Raw genomic sequence first — 16,198 nt, 5'->3', positions numbered from 1 at the left:
CAGAAAATGGCTCTGTAGTATACTCTCATTAGTTGGAGTAGTGATGATGCTTTTCTTAGAAGTGAAATGCCTGAATTTTGGGGTTGTGGAATCGATTGTCACCTCCCCCACCTTATTTTGTTTCACAAATTGCCATTATATTTTTCCGGTGCCAACTTAATTGGCATCTGAATTACTTATACTGTACCTGTAATGTAAAGTWATTATTTTGTCCGTGTCATTCGTAAGACTGACCACACTGCCTAAATAAAATGCTGTGTTGTTGTAGTCCGGTGACAGAGGCATCCATGTTATGTATGACATTAAATAAAGCCTGTTGAAATAATGTTCATTTTATAATTCAGAAAGCACTTTTTCAGATGCTGGCCATCATTGTTCTTGATGTTACAGCTTTCTAGGTGTGTGGCACAAATGGTCCTCCTATGTATTGTCTATTTCTGTGCCGAGTTACATATGCAGGCAAAACCAATGATGGGGGGGGGGGGAAATGTGCCGTTGCAATAGTTCTCTCTAAGCTGCTTTGGGAAAAACTATATATTTTTTCCCCTTTAGGTCTCTGTGATGTCAATGGTAGGGCTAAGAGGGATATTGGGTATCTGGTTGTCAGAAAAAGTGGGACATTGGTGGTAGACTATACTGTTGCACTGATATTTGTGGGTATATGGGTATGCATACATTTGATTTATCCTGAGTCAATTAATGGATTATCTGGCATCAAGGATAAAACAATTTTAAAGTATCAGTGTTGAYTTAGTCTACTTTGCTATAGAAGCTGAATCTGTGGAATAGCTAAACCTTAAGAATGACCATTCATGTTCACTCTTACCCTACGAGGTCTGGAGCCTGATGGTTTTCTGTTCTACCTGATAATTAATTGCACCCATCTAGTGTGCCAGGTCGAAATCAGTCCCTGATTAGAGAGAGACAATGCAAACAAGCAGTGGCACTGGCTTCAAGGTCCAGAGTTGAGTTTGAGGGGATTAAAATATACAGGTAACTTCCAAAATAAAGGAAACYCTTGAGTAAATGAGGGAAACAAAGTATATTGAAAGTAGGTGCTTCCTGAGTTAATTAAGCAATTAACATCCCATCATGCTTAGGGTCATGTATAAAAATGCCCAGTTGCCCATTATTTTGGCTACCATGGCTAAAAGAGAGTGTGTGCGTGCACAGATCTTAACCCAATTGAACATTTATGGTATATTCTGGAGCAGTGCCTAAAACAGTGTTTTCCATCAACAAAACACCAAATTATGGAATTTCTTGTGGAAGAATGGTGTCACATCCTTCCAATAGAGTTACAGACAGACTGGTGTCTCCTGGTGGCTCAATGCTCTATTACGGCACTTTATGTTGGTGTTCCCTTTATTGTGGCAGTTACCTGTATAAACTATCAGTTATAGCAAGCCTACGGCGACACAGGCAGCCCAATTCTGATCTTTTGCCCAATTACTGGCAACATTTCTGATCTGATTGGTCAAAAGAACAATTCTTGGCAAAATATGAGAATTAGACTGCCTGTGTAAACGCAGCCATAGAGGAGTGGCATCATTTCCCCACTGTCTGCACTACTCAATTGTCATACTTMAGTAAAATTAAAGATGCCTTAATATAAAATTACTAAAGCGAAAGTCATCCAGTAAAATACTACTTGAGTAAAAGTAGGCTATCTGGTTTTAAATGTACTTAAGTACAGTGGTGGAAAAAGTACTCAATTGGRGTACTTGAGTAAATGRTATACATCAAATTCCTTATATTAAGCAAACCAGACGGCACAATGTTCTAGTTTTTTTTAATTTTACGGACAGCCAGGGGCACTCKAACACTCAGACATAATTGACAAACACAGTATTTGTGTAAAGTGAGTCCGCCAGATTGMAGGCAGTAGGGATGACAATGTGTAATATTGATATGTGTGTGAATTGGACCATATTGCTGTCCTGCCTAAGCGTTCGAAATGCAACATGTACTTTTGGGTGTCAGGGAAAAGGCATGGGTGTAAACAGTATATATATTCTTTAGTAATATAGTGGAGTAAAAGTTAATGTTGTCAAAAATATAAATAGTAAAGTACAGATACCCCKAAAAACTATTTAAGTAGTARTTCAATGTATTTTTGCTTAGCTAGTTACTTTACACCACTGATTGCTAGCCTATGCTCATATTTTTCACCCATTTATAGTTCCTGTCTGAGCCATTTATAGTTCCTGTCTGAGAACTAAATGCACATATTCGGTCTATAACCACCCCAGATTTCTCAATTTCAACATGCTGTACTTGCAAAGAAATTCATCATACATTCATTATGTAGCTAGCTATGCGTTGAGTAAGTAATAATCTTGTGACAAAATCAACAGCAGCTGCTAGGCGGTCATTGGTTTACGTCACAAGTGATTGACTTGCGTTTCTCGACCAGGAAATTAGCGGTGAGGTGACTCAGAATATCACTCTATAGCTCAGTAATATCACTTCTCAGCAGTAGTGGTGTCGTCCAAAATTCGCAGCAGAAAAGGAGAAGTGTATTGGAACTATATTCGGAGATTTTTCTAATATATTGACAACCAAAACGTTTAAGGTGAGTTTACATATTTCCAACCACATCTCCCGTTTGCTAGCGTATCTAATTTAGTTAGCTAATGTAATTGCAATCGAATTTAAGTCATGAATAAGGGATATAGCGAGCTACGTTTGTAACTTTACCTGTTATCGAAGCAAGGTTGTGATTGGTGAAGCCAAGTTAGTGTTCACCAGCGATGTGTTAGCCAAGATTAGATGAACAAAGAATGTTGTCTTGATACGTTGATTTAGCTAGCTAACTGTCAAACCTAGCTAGTTACTACTAGTTATCGTTTACCCACAACTTTGTTTTCTTAGCTGATTAAGTCCTATATATTAGCTAGTATATACGTTAGTTAGCTAACTAGCTAGCTAATATATGTGCCGTCAATATGGTGTCAAATTGTTAGTCATATTAAGTATTGCTATTAAAGTTCGCCTAGCCAGTGAAGTAGCTAACTAGCTAGCTAACAAACTAGATAACAAACTAGATAACTAGCTAGTTAGCTAACGATAACTGTCGTTGTTTACAACTGTTCAACTCAATGTTTCAAACCTCTACTCGTGATATTATCTGATTTCTTGACACATTCTGGAGAATGTAAAATGTCACACTAGAGATCTGTGTAGAGCTATCAGCTGTAACCTAACTCCAGAGCCATATATTTAACGTTAAGAGAGTTAGGCCAACTTTTAGAATGTTGAATATTGTTCAAATTCTAGACATTCAGTTACATAGCATTGTMTAAATATTCCCCATGTAATGTTAATGGGGAGCTAACATGGTTGCCATAAAATGTTGAAATGTATCATCCAGAAACRGCATTGGCCCAACTCTAAATACATATCCAMATATTACAGGGATCTAACTAGTGCTAGCTGTAACCAGGCTTACGAAAATGTGGTCAATAATAGGTTCAAGTTTGGCKCAATGTCTACCTTCTGTTTTAGAATAATATCAGTCAACCTCTAGACACTGAAACAGGTTTATTAATATGTTTATGCTATAGTGCAGTAGGACTTTGAAGGAGAAGATTTTGAATGGGCAGCTAGGCCTATATCTTAAACGACTTGGTATATACTGGTTGAAAAAGAGGGTGAGTGCTGCCATAGTGGTGCACTGGCCATAACACAGTTCAAACATAGGTTATAACAGACCTTGTGATCATTGTCATAGTTTTCCTCCTCCCCCACCATCCCTGTTCTCTAACCATGATTACCACAGCTCCCTTTCTCAAGCATGCCAATAGACCAGAATACGTTGCCAAGGGGATACCATTCCTCATGTATCTTGCCAATTCGTTCATGCTCAAGGAWGTGCTGAAATTTACCCCTCTGTTTGTTGCTGCTGCTGGACATATCGGGGTAGTGGCTAGACCAAAAGCCAGTTTACAAAAATGTGTGTTGGTATTTCCTGCAGAGCGATGGAAGTTGCATCACTCAGGATATTTTTGTCAGAAACACATTGTTCAAGACACACATCTTGTGTCCCTATTTYAGTCTTAAAGTTAGTCTATTCTTGTTAAGGAATTCCACCCACARCAGTCCTAAAAAAAAAACCTGTAGATCCTAGTTGAGGATGAAATTAATGTCATTTTCCAAGCTTACCCGGGAATAACCCGGCCCATGTTTCTGAATGGTGAAGGAGATAAAAGGAACAGTTGAAATGAAAACCTGGAAAGTGCCTTGGTGCTCAATGACATAATGGAGTGTTTGTCTCCCTGGTCTGTGAATGGGATGCGTAGTGTAGTCTGGGCCTGAGCATGAAGTTTCTCAGTAATGTAATTGTGGTTGGCATGTTTAGATTGGCTCTGGGATTGTGCTGAATGTTCACATTGTTGTGCTTATTTTTATCRGTATTACTGTGTAGTAGTGTCAACTAGTTAGTAGGGTTATGTCTTTTCACAAGTGTGTGGTTGTTTTGTATGATGGTCTTTTAGCGGAACAAGGATTTGGTTGTATTCATTTGGCAGTGTTATMCATGTAGGAGTAAGTGTAATTTGCATCAATGTTGTGTGAGAGGGTTTATACATGTGTAGGAGTGTTTTTTTTCATCTTTTTCATTTAGTRGTGTGTGTGTGATCTGTGGTCATGGTAAGTGTATCATTGCCTACCTCTAAGTTCCCATTTCCTGTTCCTAGCATACAGCAGATCTTGTGATCTTTTCACAAAAGATGGTGTCACTGTCAGTAATAGAGAAGTGACAAAGGAACAGCATTTTTTGGACTTTTCCTTTCCCAACCATATTCTAAAGAATAAGTTGTTCAATGTACGCATACACCAACACCTTCATCAGAAAAGCACAATAGTTAATCAATCAATAAKATTTATTTATAAAGCCCTTTTTACATCAGGTGATGTCACAAAGTGCTGTACAGAAACCCAGACTAAAACCCCAAAAAGCAAGAAATGCAGGTGTAGAAGCACGGTGGCTAGGAAAAACTCCCTAGAAAGGCCGGAACCTAGGAAGAAACCTAGAGAGGAACCAGGCTATGAGGGGTGGCCAGTCCTCTTCTGGCTGTGCCGGGTGGAGATTATAACAGAACATGGCCAGATGTTCAAATGTTCTTTGATGACCAGCAGGGTCAAATAATAATCACAGTGGTTGTAGAGGGTGCAARAGGTCAGCACCTCAGYAGTAAATGTCAATTGGCTTTTCATAGCCGATCATTCAGAGTATCTCTACCGCTCCTGCTGTCTCTAGAGAGTTGAAAACAGCAGGTCTGGGACAAGGTAGCACGTCCGGTGAACATGTCAGMGTTCCATAGCTGCAGGCAGAACAGTTGAAACTGGAAGCAGCAGCACGACCAGGTGGACTTGGGACAGCAAGGAGTCATCAGCCCAGGTAGTCCTGAGGCATGGTCCTAGGGCTCAGGTCCTCAGAGAGAGCGAGATAATACTTTAATTCACACAGGACACCGGATAAGACAGGAGAAATACTCCAGATATGACAGACTGACCCTAGCCCCCCGACAAACTATTMCAGTATAAATACTGGAGGCTGAGACAGGAGGGGTCGGGAGACACTGGTTCGAATCCAGGCTGTATCACATCAGGCCGTGATTGGGAGTCCCATAGGGCGTCGCACAATTGGCCCAGCGTTAAGCCTTTGTCCTTAAAGGCAAGGTGTGTGTGTGTTAAGTTGCATGATGATTAGTCATTCATAAGTGACAGGGCTCACACTCTTGGGCATGGTATCTACTTTAAACTCAGGTTTTGTTGAGTTTCTGCTGTGCCCTGTGCTACAGCTAATCTCTATTTACTCTGTATACTGAATGTGTGTACTCAGTCGTGATGTCATTCCCTCTTTCTCTGCGTTTCATGTCCCACCTTTCCCTTTCTTTCTAAGGAGTGTAATATAAGTGAGCTCTTAGTTGCGCATTACCTCTGGCTGTACCACTTCTAGTAAAAGGGAATTTGCACTGTCATCCTGTTTCCCTCGCTATTCAATTAGGCCTAGATCCATTAGTTTTGCTCCGTCTTCCTCAGCCATGTGATGGTAGTTTTCCATMATCATTATTTCTGTTTTATTTGTTTTCCAGCTTTGAGAGCGCAAGTACTTGTCTTTATTCACTCTCAGTATGTTGCATCACAGACTATACATATCAGGCCTGTCACATACCAAGCAGATACCACAAGCTTCCTCATATTTTTCAGTGTTTGCTAATAGGTTTCAGTTTACCTTTCTTGGTTTTAGTACAGTTGCTATCAACTTTTTTTATGCCRGTCAATGTTTTTTTCTTGATAGTAGACAACCAGAGATCAAACCCGGCTCATTGAGATATTTTGGCTGTGTGCTCGTTCAGTGGGGACAAGGCAGAAAGCAGGTTGAGGCTTGCATAACATGTTTTATAACCAATGAAGTGCCTGAGGGATGGCTGTGTGTGAACGATGACACATTCTGCCTGCTGTGTGTTTTGACTGTTAGCTTTAGCCTTAGCTTATAGGCTACAGTCAGTTTCTAAATGGTTAGTTGTAGAACTAGCCCAGCCTATGTGGATAATAAGGGTTTCTCTGACTTGTTTGTTTGGTCTTGTAGGCTGTGATGTTTCTGACCACCCACCTACTCCTTAGCCTACATCACATCTTTCTGTTACCATTAGCTACCTTTCTCTCTCTTTTTCATCTCACAATAATGAAAGGATGTGCAATGATGAAGGAAGGGTGCTGGATGGGCAGAAARGGCTCATGGTGGATTAGTGGTGAAACACTTAATTGAGAAACAGGAATCTCATTAAGAGCTTTATGGTTCTGGAGTCCCAYTGCCATTCCATGTCTGTCACACGGTCAGAGCTGTGTATGGTCACGGTCTATCGACAGACAGACCAACTGCTGTGCCCTCCAACAAGCTGTCTGTGTGGTCGAGACTCCATCGGGCTGTTATCTCAAATAGGCTTTCCCCKTCTGGACCTGTCCTCACCCTAAATTTCAGCTATTGATTCTCATCAAAGGTTAGCAGTTGATGGGTGAGCTCCCATTTGTATTGATGCAGTTTTTACTCCTCACATGCCAACACTTAAAKAGTTTATTTTGTTTTTTCCCCCACAGAATGTCGCTGTATCCATCTCTCGAGGATCTTAAGGTGGACAAGGTCATGAAGGTAAGGCAAACCAAGTATCAGACAGAATATTCAACCATTTTGAAGTAGGCTACTCTGAGCTCCTCTCGGCTGATCAAGTACTCTTCCTGATAACAATGAAGCCAGCGGGAGGCTAAAACCAAAATGAACATTTAAATGAAATCGGCCTTGCTCTTTGTTAAAAAGAGAGGAAGACAAATTGGAGCAGTACTCTGAAGCGTACGCCAAGGTGTTCTAGGGTCCGTTACACTCTCTAGTGACGTTTTGTCTTCCAAATAAATMTTCTAATGGATATCAGTCCAGCTGCATATTATTGTAAGGTGTGACAACGTTATTACCTTTCCTGTTTTTTCACTTCCAAGAAGAATGAAGTCGCTGTTCTTAATAAGATTTGTACTTATTTGCATGTGCTAGCTTAATGGTATTGTGTGTATAGATAGCCGGGGGAGAAGTCCTCTTATACTGTAAGAGTTGTATTGAGTTTCAGTATGACAACTTAATACACTGCTCTACTGTCTTTCTATTTTAGGCCCAAGCCCAATTTGCCCATACCACTGCTACCCCAGCCATCGCTGAGGGGACCTACCAGCCACAGGCTGCTGGCCTGGGGATACCATCAACAAGTAGGTCCCTGGCTCTGTGAGGCCTGTATCACACGTAAAAGATCACATACCATATTTGATAGATTCCCTGTTTGTTGTCTTCCTGCAGACCAGGACCCATATTCACAAAGKATCTCAGAGTAGGAGTGCTTATTTAGRATCTGTTTGGTCTTTTAAATCATAAGAGCGGGAKCTGATCCTAGATCAGCTCTCTGAGATGCTTTGTGAACACGGGCCCTGATCTCTCACTTTCTCCCTACTCTTCCTTTTGTCACTTGGTTTCCCTCTCCATCTTTGTCTCTGTTGGCGGTCTTCCCTGAATCAGTCTATCCTTAGAGGGCAAATTCCTGCCTGCTCTATCGTGTTTTGTGGTATTGAGGGGAGATAGATAAATGCATAGAGAGAGGATGGGAGTGAGATGGGGTCTTGGGCCTACCAGGGGAGTGAATGTCATTTCCCTCTGCTCCTACTCCGTGGCTCTCACTCTCCTCTCAGCCTCAGGGTCTTTGAGTGAGGGTAAAATGGGCAGGGAGACCGCAGTGAACAGTCCCTCAATGCACGGAGTCCGATTGGGGGAGGATGATGCAGAAGTACAAGATAAAAGGAAAGTAGAAGATGGACAGGGGGCCCAGGGGGAGGAAAATGTGTTTTTCTGCTCTTTTTCACTTGTTCTCCTCTTTCACTCTTGCTCTCTTTCGCTGGTTCTCTCTCAGGATGGGATGTCCTCTGGGCTTTTGTTTTCTTCCAGTGGAGCTAGTTTAGGGTTGCCATGGAGAAGGCTGGCCTAGCAGCAGGGCTGAGGAGGGGGGAGGGGTGTTTTTTCTCAGGCCTGAAGGGGACAGACCGGAAAGGAGGTGAAGGAAATGGCCCTGGCATCATCACTGGACTACAGCTCAAACACAGCTCCCACTCCTGCCCCCCCTCTTCCCCTCCCCCTTCATAGGAAGAGGTTGTAATGATGCGTGTAGGCGGTGGTTGGGTGAATCACTGTCTGCAAATCCTTCTCACATACAGCATCTGTGGTCTGTGTGGGTGGTGGTCTCTGTGTGTCAATCATGTGTTCCTTTGCTTGAACCAAAAATAGTGCCCTATAGCCAGTATGACTTGTATGTTTATTGCTTGTGTTCTGTTTGACTGTCTCTGTCTTATCATATCAGTCTACCATGTCTTTGCATCTGTGTACCTTTTGCATGCATGTCCTTTTCCTTTCCACCCTTCCCACTGTGCTCTGTGTGGGTTTGATATAGCACAGGTCTCCTGTTCACTGGGCAGGTGTAATACTCTGAGGGCAAAAGCCAAAACATGTTGGTTTTACTTAATAAATAAGATTTTTTTTAAATGTACTTCCATTGTCCTCCAAGAGTTGCTGAATCTCCCCTCTACTTCAGTTTTCTCCTCAATTCATYCACCTTATTTGGAGAGAGAGAGGTAGCGGCATTGCAGGCACTCCAGCCCAGCCTACTCCTGCCAGAAAAGTGGAACAGGGAAACAGCCTTTTCTTTCAGAGCCATGAAGAGAGGGAGTCATGTCAGGAAATGATAGCTGTGCTAAAGCACAACAGCCAGGTTATTAGCAGCCTTCCTCCAGAGCAGAGCAGCTCAAGACTAACCCTGCTCTAGTGGTCAGTGTGACTGTGAATACAACCCATGATGTACTCCCCTGGACCCCACCCATCACAATGTATGAGCGTTCAATGCGTCTTATTGCTCATTATGTAAATATTGTAACACACACGGACTGAAGAGACATACAGTAATGTTTTTTTGTGTCAGTATTAAGTTCTGATTTGTTGACTTCTGAATATCGCATGTTTATTTTAAGGGGATAGTTAATGCAAAATGTATATTGAGACAAATTCCCCTGACCTTGAGTTGTCTGAAGGCCCATAGGGACAAAATCCACATTAATCCATTGTTTACTTTTGCCACAGCCAGGAGTCATAATTAGCATCGTCCAAATGCATTAATGTATTCATGTGTTCTCTTCTAGCCCTGTACCCTAACCTGGAGGATCTGGGAGAGTACATGGGCCTGAGCCTCAACAGTGATGAGGTGCAGAGGAGCATGGCCCTGGTGCCCATGGCAGACAATGTAAGTATTGTGGGTAGTTTTAATCCACCAAGCACTACGAGAGAGAGCCCACCTCTTGTTGGTGTATGTCAGATGGTGTGTTTGTGTGAAGGATGTCAGTGGTGATCTCAGTCAGAAGTGTTTTCTCCTCATTGGCTGAGTGAGGGCTAAGAGGAGTTGTCTGTGGATGCCTGAATATTATGTAAGGTCTATATCTATTGCTTCTATCTGATGCTTAGATGTCAGACAGAATACCCCAGTGCCATCAGACCAGCTCACACAACACATCCTGTTTGTCTCTAGTGAAGACAGCACGGCCCAGACTGAAGCTTCCTCCCCCTCAAAGAATAGGTTGCATTCAAAAGGGTATTCGGAAGTGCAGCTAGTAATTCAGCGGATGTAGTTAGTAAATGCAAACCATAAGGCTTCAACAAGAGATGTATGGTACGATTTCCCCCACCCGTACATATTTTGTCAAGAGTTGTATAAGAATGAGACGTGTAGCCTAGTTTTTGGGGGGGATGAGGGGGAGGCAGGAGGGACATTGGTTTTGGAGGCGCTATGAGACTGAGTCATAGAAGACTCTTTAGAAACCAGAGTGCTGTGTAGCACTGTGTTCCAAGAGCACCACTGACTCACTCAGCAGCAGCCTGGAGTGTGAGTGGGTATATGTGAGGCCTCTGCTCCCCCTCAGTGTGTAGGCCAGTGTGGGTGAGCTCTCATAGTGCCCTGTATTATGTCCACTCACATTTAGTTCTCTCATTCACTTTAGAACACCAAAAAGAAGATTCAAGAAAATGCCAAATAAACAATGCAGATTTAGTCTTCTAAAATATGAGTGAGAGAACAAAAGTAATGTCAAAAGCAGGTCTTATCATCTTTTAAGTTCTAGGTGGTTTAATCCTCCTGGCTTAGCAAGTGGAAGTTCTCCAGGTGATGCTGGGAATTGAATCTATACTTAACAAAAATATAAATGCAACATGTAAAGTGTTTGTCCCATGTTTCATGAGCTGAATAAAAGAGCCCCAACATGTTCCATATGTACACCAAGCTTATTTCTCTCAAATGTTGTGTACYACATTTACATTGAGTTTACCTCCCTGTTAATTAGCATTTCTCCTTTGCCAAGATAATCCATCCACTTGACAGGTGTGGCATATCAACAAGCAGATTAAAATGCATGCTCATTACACAGGTGCACCTTGTGCTGGGGACAATAAAAGGCCACTCTAAAATGAGCAGTTTTCACACAACACAATGCTACAGATGTCTCAAGTTTTGAGGGAGAGTGCAATTTGCATGCTGACTGCAGGAATGTCCACCAGAGCTGTTGCCAGAAAATCTCATGTTCATTTCTCTACCAACGTCGTTTTACAGAATTTGGCACTATGTTCAACCGGACTCAGACCACAACCGCAGACCARGTGTATGGCGTTGTGTGGGCGAGCGGTTTGCTGATGTCAATGTTGTGAACAGAATTCCCCATGGTGGCGGTGACTGTTTTTCTGATCAACTCCCCTACCTTGTTTTTTTTTAAGGTATCTGTGACCAACAGATGCATATCTGTATTCCCAGTCATGTGAAATCCATAGATTGGGGCCTAATTTATTTCAATTGAAAGATWTTCTTATATGAACTCTAACTCAGTAAAATCGTGTAAATTGTTGGTTGCGWTTTTATATTTTTGTTCAGTATACCTCCCATGGACATTCTATTCCATCTCCAACTGCTTATTAATGTAGCATTCAATTCCACACCTGCCATCTCTCTTCCAATCTCTGAACTCTCTCAATATTATCTGCCCGTCTCTTTCCCCTCCCTCTACAGCAGGTGGCAGTGCCCTCAGGCATGGGCATCGGTGGCATGGTGAGTCCTGTGACTGGGTCAGACGTGGGGATCAGGAGGGCAGAGATCCGACCCGGCCTGCGTGAGATCATCCTCTGTAAGGACCAGGATAAGAAGGTCGGCCTGAGGCTGAGGGCCATCGACAATGTGAGTCGTCATGATAGCCTTACTTACCACCAGACTGAAGCTTGGGGTTATCTATCCTCAGGCCAGTCTATATCTGGGGTGCAGGCACTTGTTCTAAATCTGTCTAAGAAACTTAAATCCCCCCTAAAGCATCGCTGAATATTTATTAAATAAGCAGTCTAGCCTATATAAATGTACAGTGCATTCGGAAAGTATTCAGACCACTTGACTTTGTCCACATTTTGTTACGTTACAGCCTTATTCTAAAATGGATTAAATGGTTTTCTTCCCTCAATCTACACACAATAGCCCATAATGACAAAGCAAATACTTTTTTTTTTTTTGTTGTTGAAAATATCACATTTACGTAAGTATTCACACCCTTTACTCAGTACTTTGTTGGAGTAGCTTTGGCAGTGATTACAACCTCAAGTCTTCTTGGGTATGACGCTACAAGCTTGGCACACCTATATTTGGGGAGTTTCTCCCAAAGAGTTCAATCTTGGTTTCATCAGACCAGATAATCTTGTTTCTCATGGTCTGAGAGTCCTTTAGMTGCCTTTTGGCAAACTCCAAGCAGGCTGTCATGTTCCTTTTACTGAGGAGTGGCTTCCGTCTGGCCACTCTACCATAAAGGTCTGATTGGTGGAGTGCTGCAGATAGTTGTCCTTCTGGAAAGTTATCCCATCTCCACAGAGGAACTCTGGAGCTCTGTCAGAGTGACCATCAGTTTCTTGGTCACCTCCCTGACCAAGGCCCTTCTCGCCCGATTGCTCAGTTTGACCGGGCGGCCAGCTCTAGGAAGAGTCTTGGTGGTTCCAAACTTCTTCCATTTAAGAATGATGAAGGCCACTGTTCTTGGGGACCTTCAATGCTGCAGAATTATTTTGGTACCCTTCCCCAGATCTGTGTCTCGACACAATTCCTTTGACCTCATGGCTTAGTTTTTTTCTCTGACAAGGCACTGTCAACTGTGGGACCTTARATAGACAGGTGTGTGCCTTTCCAAATCATGTCCAATCAATTTAATTMACCACYGGTGGACTTCAATCAAGTTGTAGAAACATCTCAAGGATGATCAATGGAAACAGGATGCACCTGAGCTCAAATTCGAGTTTCATAGCAAACGGTCTGAATACAAATGTATTTTTGTTTTATTTTAAATACATTTGCTAAAATGTCTAAACCGGTTTTCGCTTTGTCATGATGGGATATTGTGTGTAGATTGAGGGGGAATTTTAATTTAATCAATTTTAGATTAAGGCTGTAAAGTAAAAATGTGAATAAAGGGAAGGGGTCTGAATTCTTTACGAATGCACTGTATCTAATTTCCACTGCAGACCTAAGAGGAATGTTATTCCAGCAGGGGGAGACTATGCAGTGTGTTGATGATTGATAACTCCAGTGGAACATGTTGTATTTCCTCTCCTCCTCAGGGAGTGTTTATCCAGTTGGTTCAAGCCAACTCCCCGGCCGCCCTGGGGGGTCTGCGCTTCGGGGACCAGGTCCTRCAGATCAATGGGCAGAACTGTGCTGGCTGGACCCTGGACAAGGCCCACAAAGTCCTGAAGGCTGCGGCCGAGACCCGCATCGAGCTCATCGTCCGGGACAGGTAAGGAGATGAAGCAGCACGTGTTGCACTTAGATGTAGACAGCYGGAAAGTGTCAGTAACATGCATGTCAGTCTCTCTTGGGTCTTTGTGCGTGGTATTGATGTTTTGACGGTACTGAACTGTCTGTTCAATCAGTTGGCACASAGTTTGGACACTCATCGGTACAACACAAGACATGCAACCAGAGGTGTCTTCACAGTCCCCAGGTCTGTATTAACTACATGGAACTCTCTGCCACCCCGGGTAACTCAATCTAGCAATAAAACCAGTTTAAAAAAAATAACACAAACTACACAAAGGGGACTGTGAAGAGACACATATCTTGTATTATAATTTGCACTGTACTATGTATTAGACCTAGATATTGTGTTTATGTACTGACATGTAGGCTGTGTGACGTTTTAAATGTATGTATTTCAGTCCTTGACTAATAATGTTCTGCACTATGTATGATGTCATGTTTCATGTGGACCCCAGGAAGAGTAGCTGATGCTTTTGCAGCGACTAATGGGAATCCTAATGAATACCAAATGAATGACGACCAACATTTTAATCAATSAAATGTATTTTATAAAGCCATTTTTACATCAGCAGTTGTCACAAAGTGCTTTACAGATACCCGGTCTGAACAGTGAAACAGCTGAAGCAGAAGCACAATGGCTAGGAACAACTCCCTAGAAAGCAGGAATCTAGGAAGACCTCCAGAGAGGAACCAGTGTAGTCCAGTTTGATCAGTTTCCTGGATTATGTCATGGGGTTTTGGTGTTTATCAGTATGTCTGGCCATTAGGGGGAATGCTAATAGATGAGGAGATGGAGTGTAAAATGTCCTTAGTTGCTCTGTGCTGTGAAAATCTGACACTAGCTCTGGCTCCTCCTGCTGGACATATCACCACACTTGATATACTTTTTTGCTGTTAGGCTAATTTGTATGCAGTTTCTCAAAACATCATTCTGATCAAAGGACATGGGGGGAAAAAAGGCCAAAAGTCTAAAGCAGGAAAATAAAAGAATGGGCCTTGATAGAAAAGCAGCTTTAGGCCACTACCAACCCTAACCCATTTGAGACATTTTAGGAGGAAGTGGACTGCACTACTACTCTTGAGCATTGAGTACCTAATTTGTCTTTGTTTGTGGTATGACTTCAGGCCGTTCCAGCGTACTGTCACCATGCACAAAGACAGCTCGGGTCACGTTGGGTTCATCTTCAAGTCGGGCAACATCACTTCGCTGGTCAAGGATGGTTCGGCCGCTCGCAATGGCCTTCTGACCGACCACTACATCTGTGAGATCAACGGCCAAAATGTTATCGGCCTCAAGGTGAGTTTTGACTTGTAACTGTTGACGGAGACTTCTCCATAACGATGAATGTGTKAAAATTGTCTAATGTATGCTAATACTCTGTATGTGCAGGACGCTCAGATCAAGGACATCCTGACCACCTCCCCTACAGCCATGACCATCACCATCATGCCCAAGTTCATCTACGAACACATGATCAAGAGGTAACCAGTCAGGCAGGAGCTGAGTGTCTAAGGAATAGCATTACACTGTTTCCTCAGATCAGTAACACTGGTAAAATACTTAAGTCATTTAGATTAATAGAATGTGTTTGTTTTTAGAATGTCCAGCGGTCTCCTGCGATCAGCCATGGACCACTCTGTGCCAGAGGTGTGAGCACCAGAACGTGACCACGTTCTCCTGCAGGAGGCCTACAATGTCCAGAGTTCCCATTGGGCCCCTAAACGTCCAATGGGGTTCTTTCTCTTTGGAAAAAACCTCTTGTATCAATCACCTTCATCGTAACAATAGTTATTCAATGTAGTTCCTTTTCTACTTCATCCCTCTGTCTAGATTTACATTTRGTCTTTTTATATGATCATTCTTGTAGTCAAATATTACATTGCATTGAGTACACCTTTATTTTAAAGACKTGAACGTTACGAGTCCAGAGCTTCCTCAAATATAGCATGGAAATGGATCATTGGCTCGTGAACTTTCACCCTTTGTGTCAAAATGCTGTAAAAGCCAATGACCCCCATGGTTGTTGATCATGACCCTGTTCCCCTATGCAGCTGGGGTATTACGCTGGGTGGATCCACTAAGTGCACTTTCCACTTCCTGTTAGAGGTAGTCTTTCCTCTAACCATTTCAGTGTTTTGTTATTGTTCAAGTGGAGTCAAAATGAACTAGGAAATATGGAGAAGTTAACTCTGGGAATTGATTTGTTTGATGCACAAAGTAATCAACATCTAGGGTTCAATCATGTTTAGTGCATATATTCCGTGATTGATGTGCACAGCGTTTCTCTGAATGTTCGTTGCATTTTCTTTGTAATCTTTGATAAATCACACAGCCATTCTGAATGCTAGAATCTAAAAGTTTATATACAAAATAACTAAAACAAATAAATAATCAATTTCATTCTGCTATATCAGTGTGTGCCCTCCCTTTACTCAGAGGATATGTCCTTCACCATATCAACCTGTCTACTCTAGTTTAGAACACCCATCTTCTGCCTTGGACTACTGGAGGGATTAAATCACCTAAAATTGTACATAGGCCAATTTAATAACCAGCCATAGTGCTTAAGTAATCTTGACAGTATTGCTCTAAAGTATGGATGGACTCAGGGGCCACATACTTTCTCAACAGGTGATGTTATCCTTTAAAGGCTGCCAGAACACAATAGTGGAATGCCCATGAGACTCAACAAAAACCTAAAACTCATTTTTACAACAACTTGGTTAAATTCCTTTTCCACGGCGATTTTAAATTACCTCCATTCAGTGAAAACATTTGAAAGTAC

General features: G+C 42.2%; 1 protein-coding gene across 1 annotated transcript; it reads left to right on the top strand.

Moving 5' to 3' along the window:
- The first annotated feature begins 2,385 nt into the window (after positions 1–2,385).
- On the top strand, positions 2,386–15,821 carry sdcbp2 (syndecan binding protein (syntenin) 2). Its single transcript, XM_023991032.1, has 9 exons — positions 2,386–2,575; positions 7,105–7,156; positions 7,665–7,758; positions 9,727–9,827; positions 11,634–11,798; positions 13,214–13,389; positions 14,538–14,709; positions 14,803–14,894; positions 15,012–15,821. The coding sequence occupies exons 2-9, from the start codon at positions 7,106–7,108 to the stop codon at positions 15,064–15,066; spliced, it is 906 nt and encodes a 301-aa protein (XP_023846800.1). The 5' UTR covers positions 2,386–2,575; position 7,105; the 3' UTR covers positions 15,067–15,821.
- The last annotated feature ends 377 nt before the right edge of the window (positions 15,822–16,198 follow it).

Source organism: Salvelinus sp. IW2-2015, linkage group LG7 (assembly GCF_002910315.2).
Source record: "Salvelinus sp. IW2-2015 linkage group LG7, ASM291031v2, whole genome shotgun sequence".
In the NCBI taxonomy this organism is placed as follows: domain Eukaryota; kingdom Metazoa; phylum Chordata; class Actinopteri; order Salmoniformes; family Salmonidae; genus Salvelinus; species Salvelinus sp. IW2-2015.
Note: the sequence above shows the minus strand (reverse complement) of the source record. Positions and strands in the feature narration are given on the sequence as shown.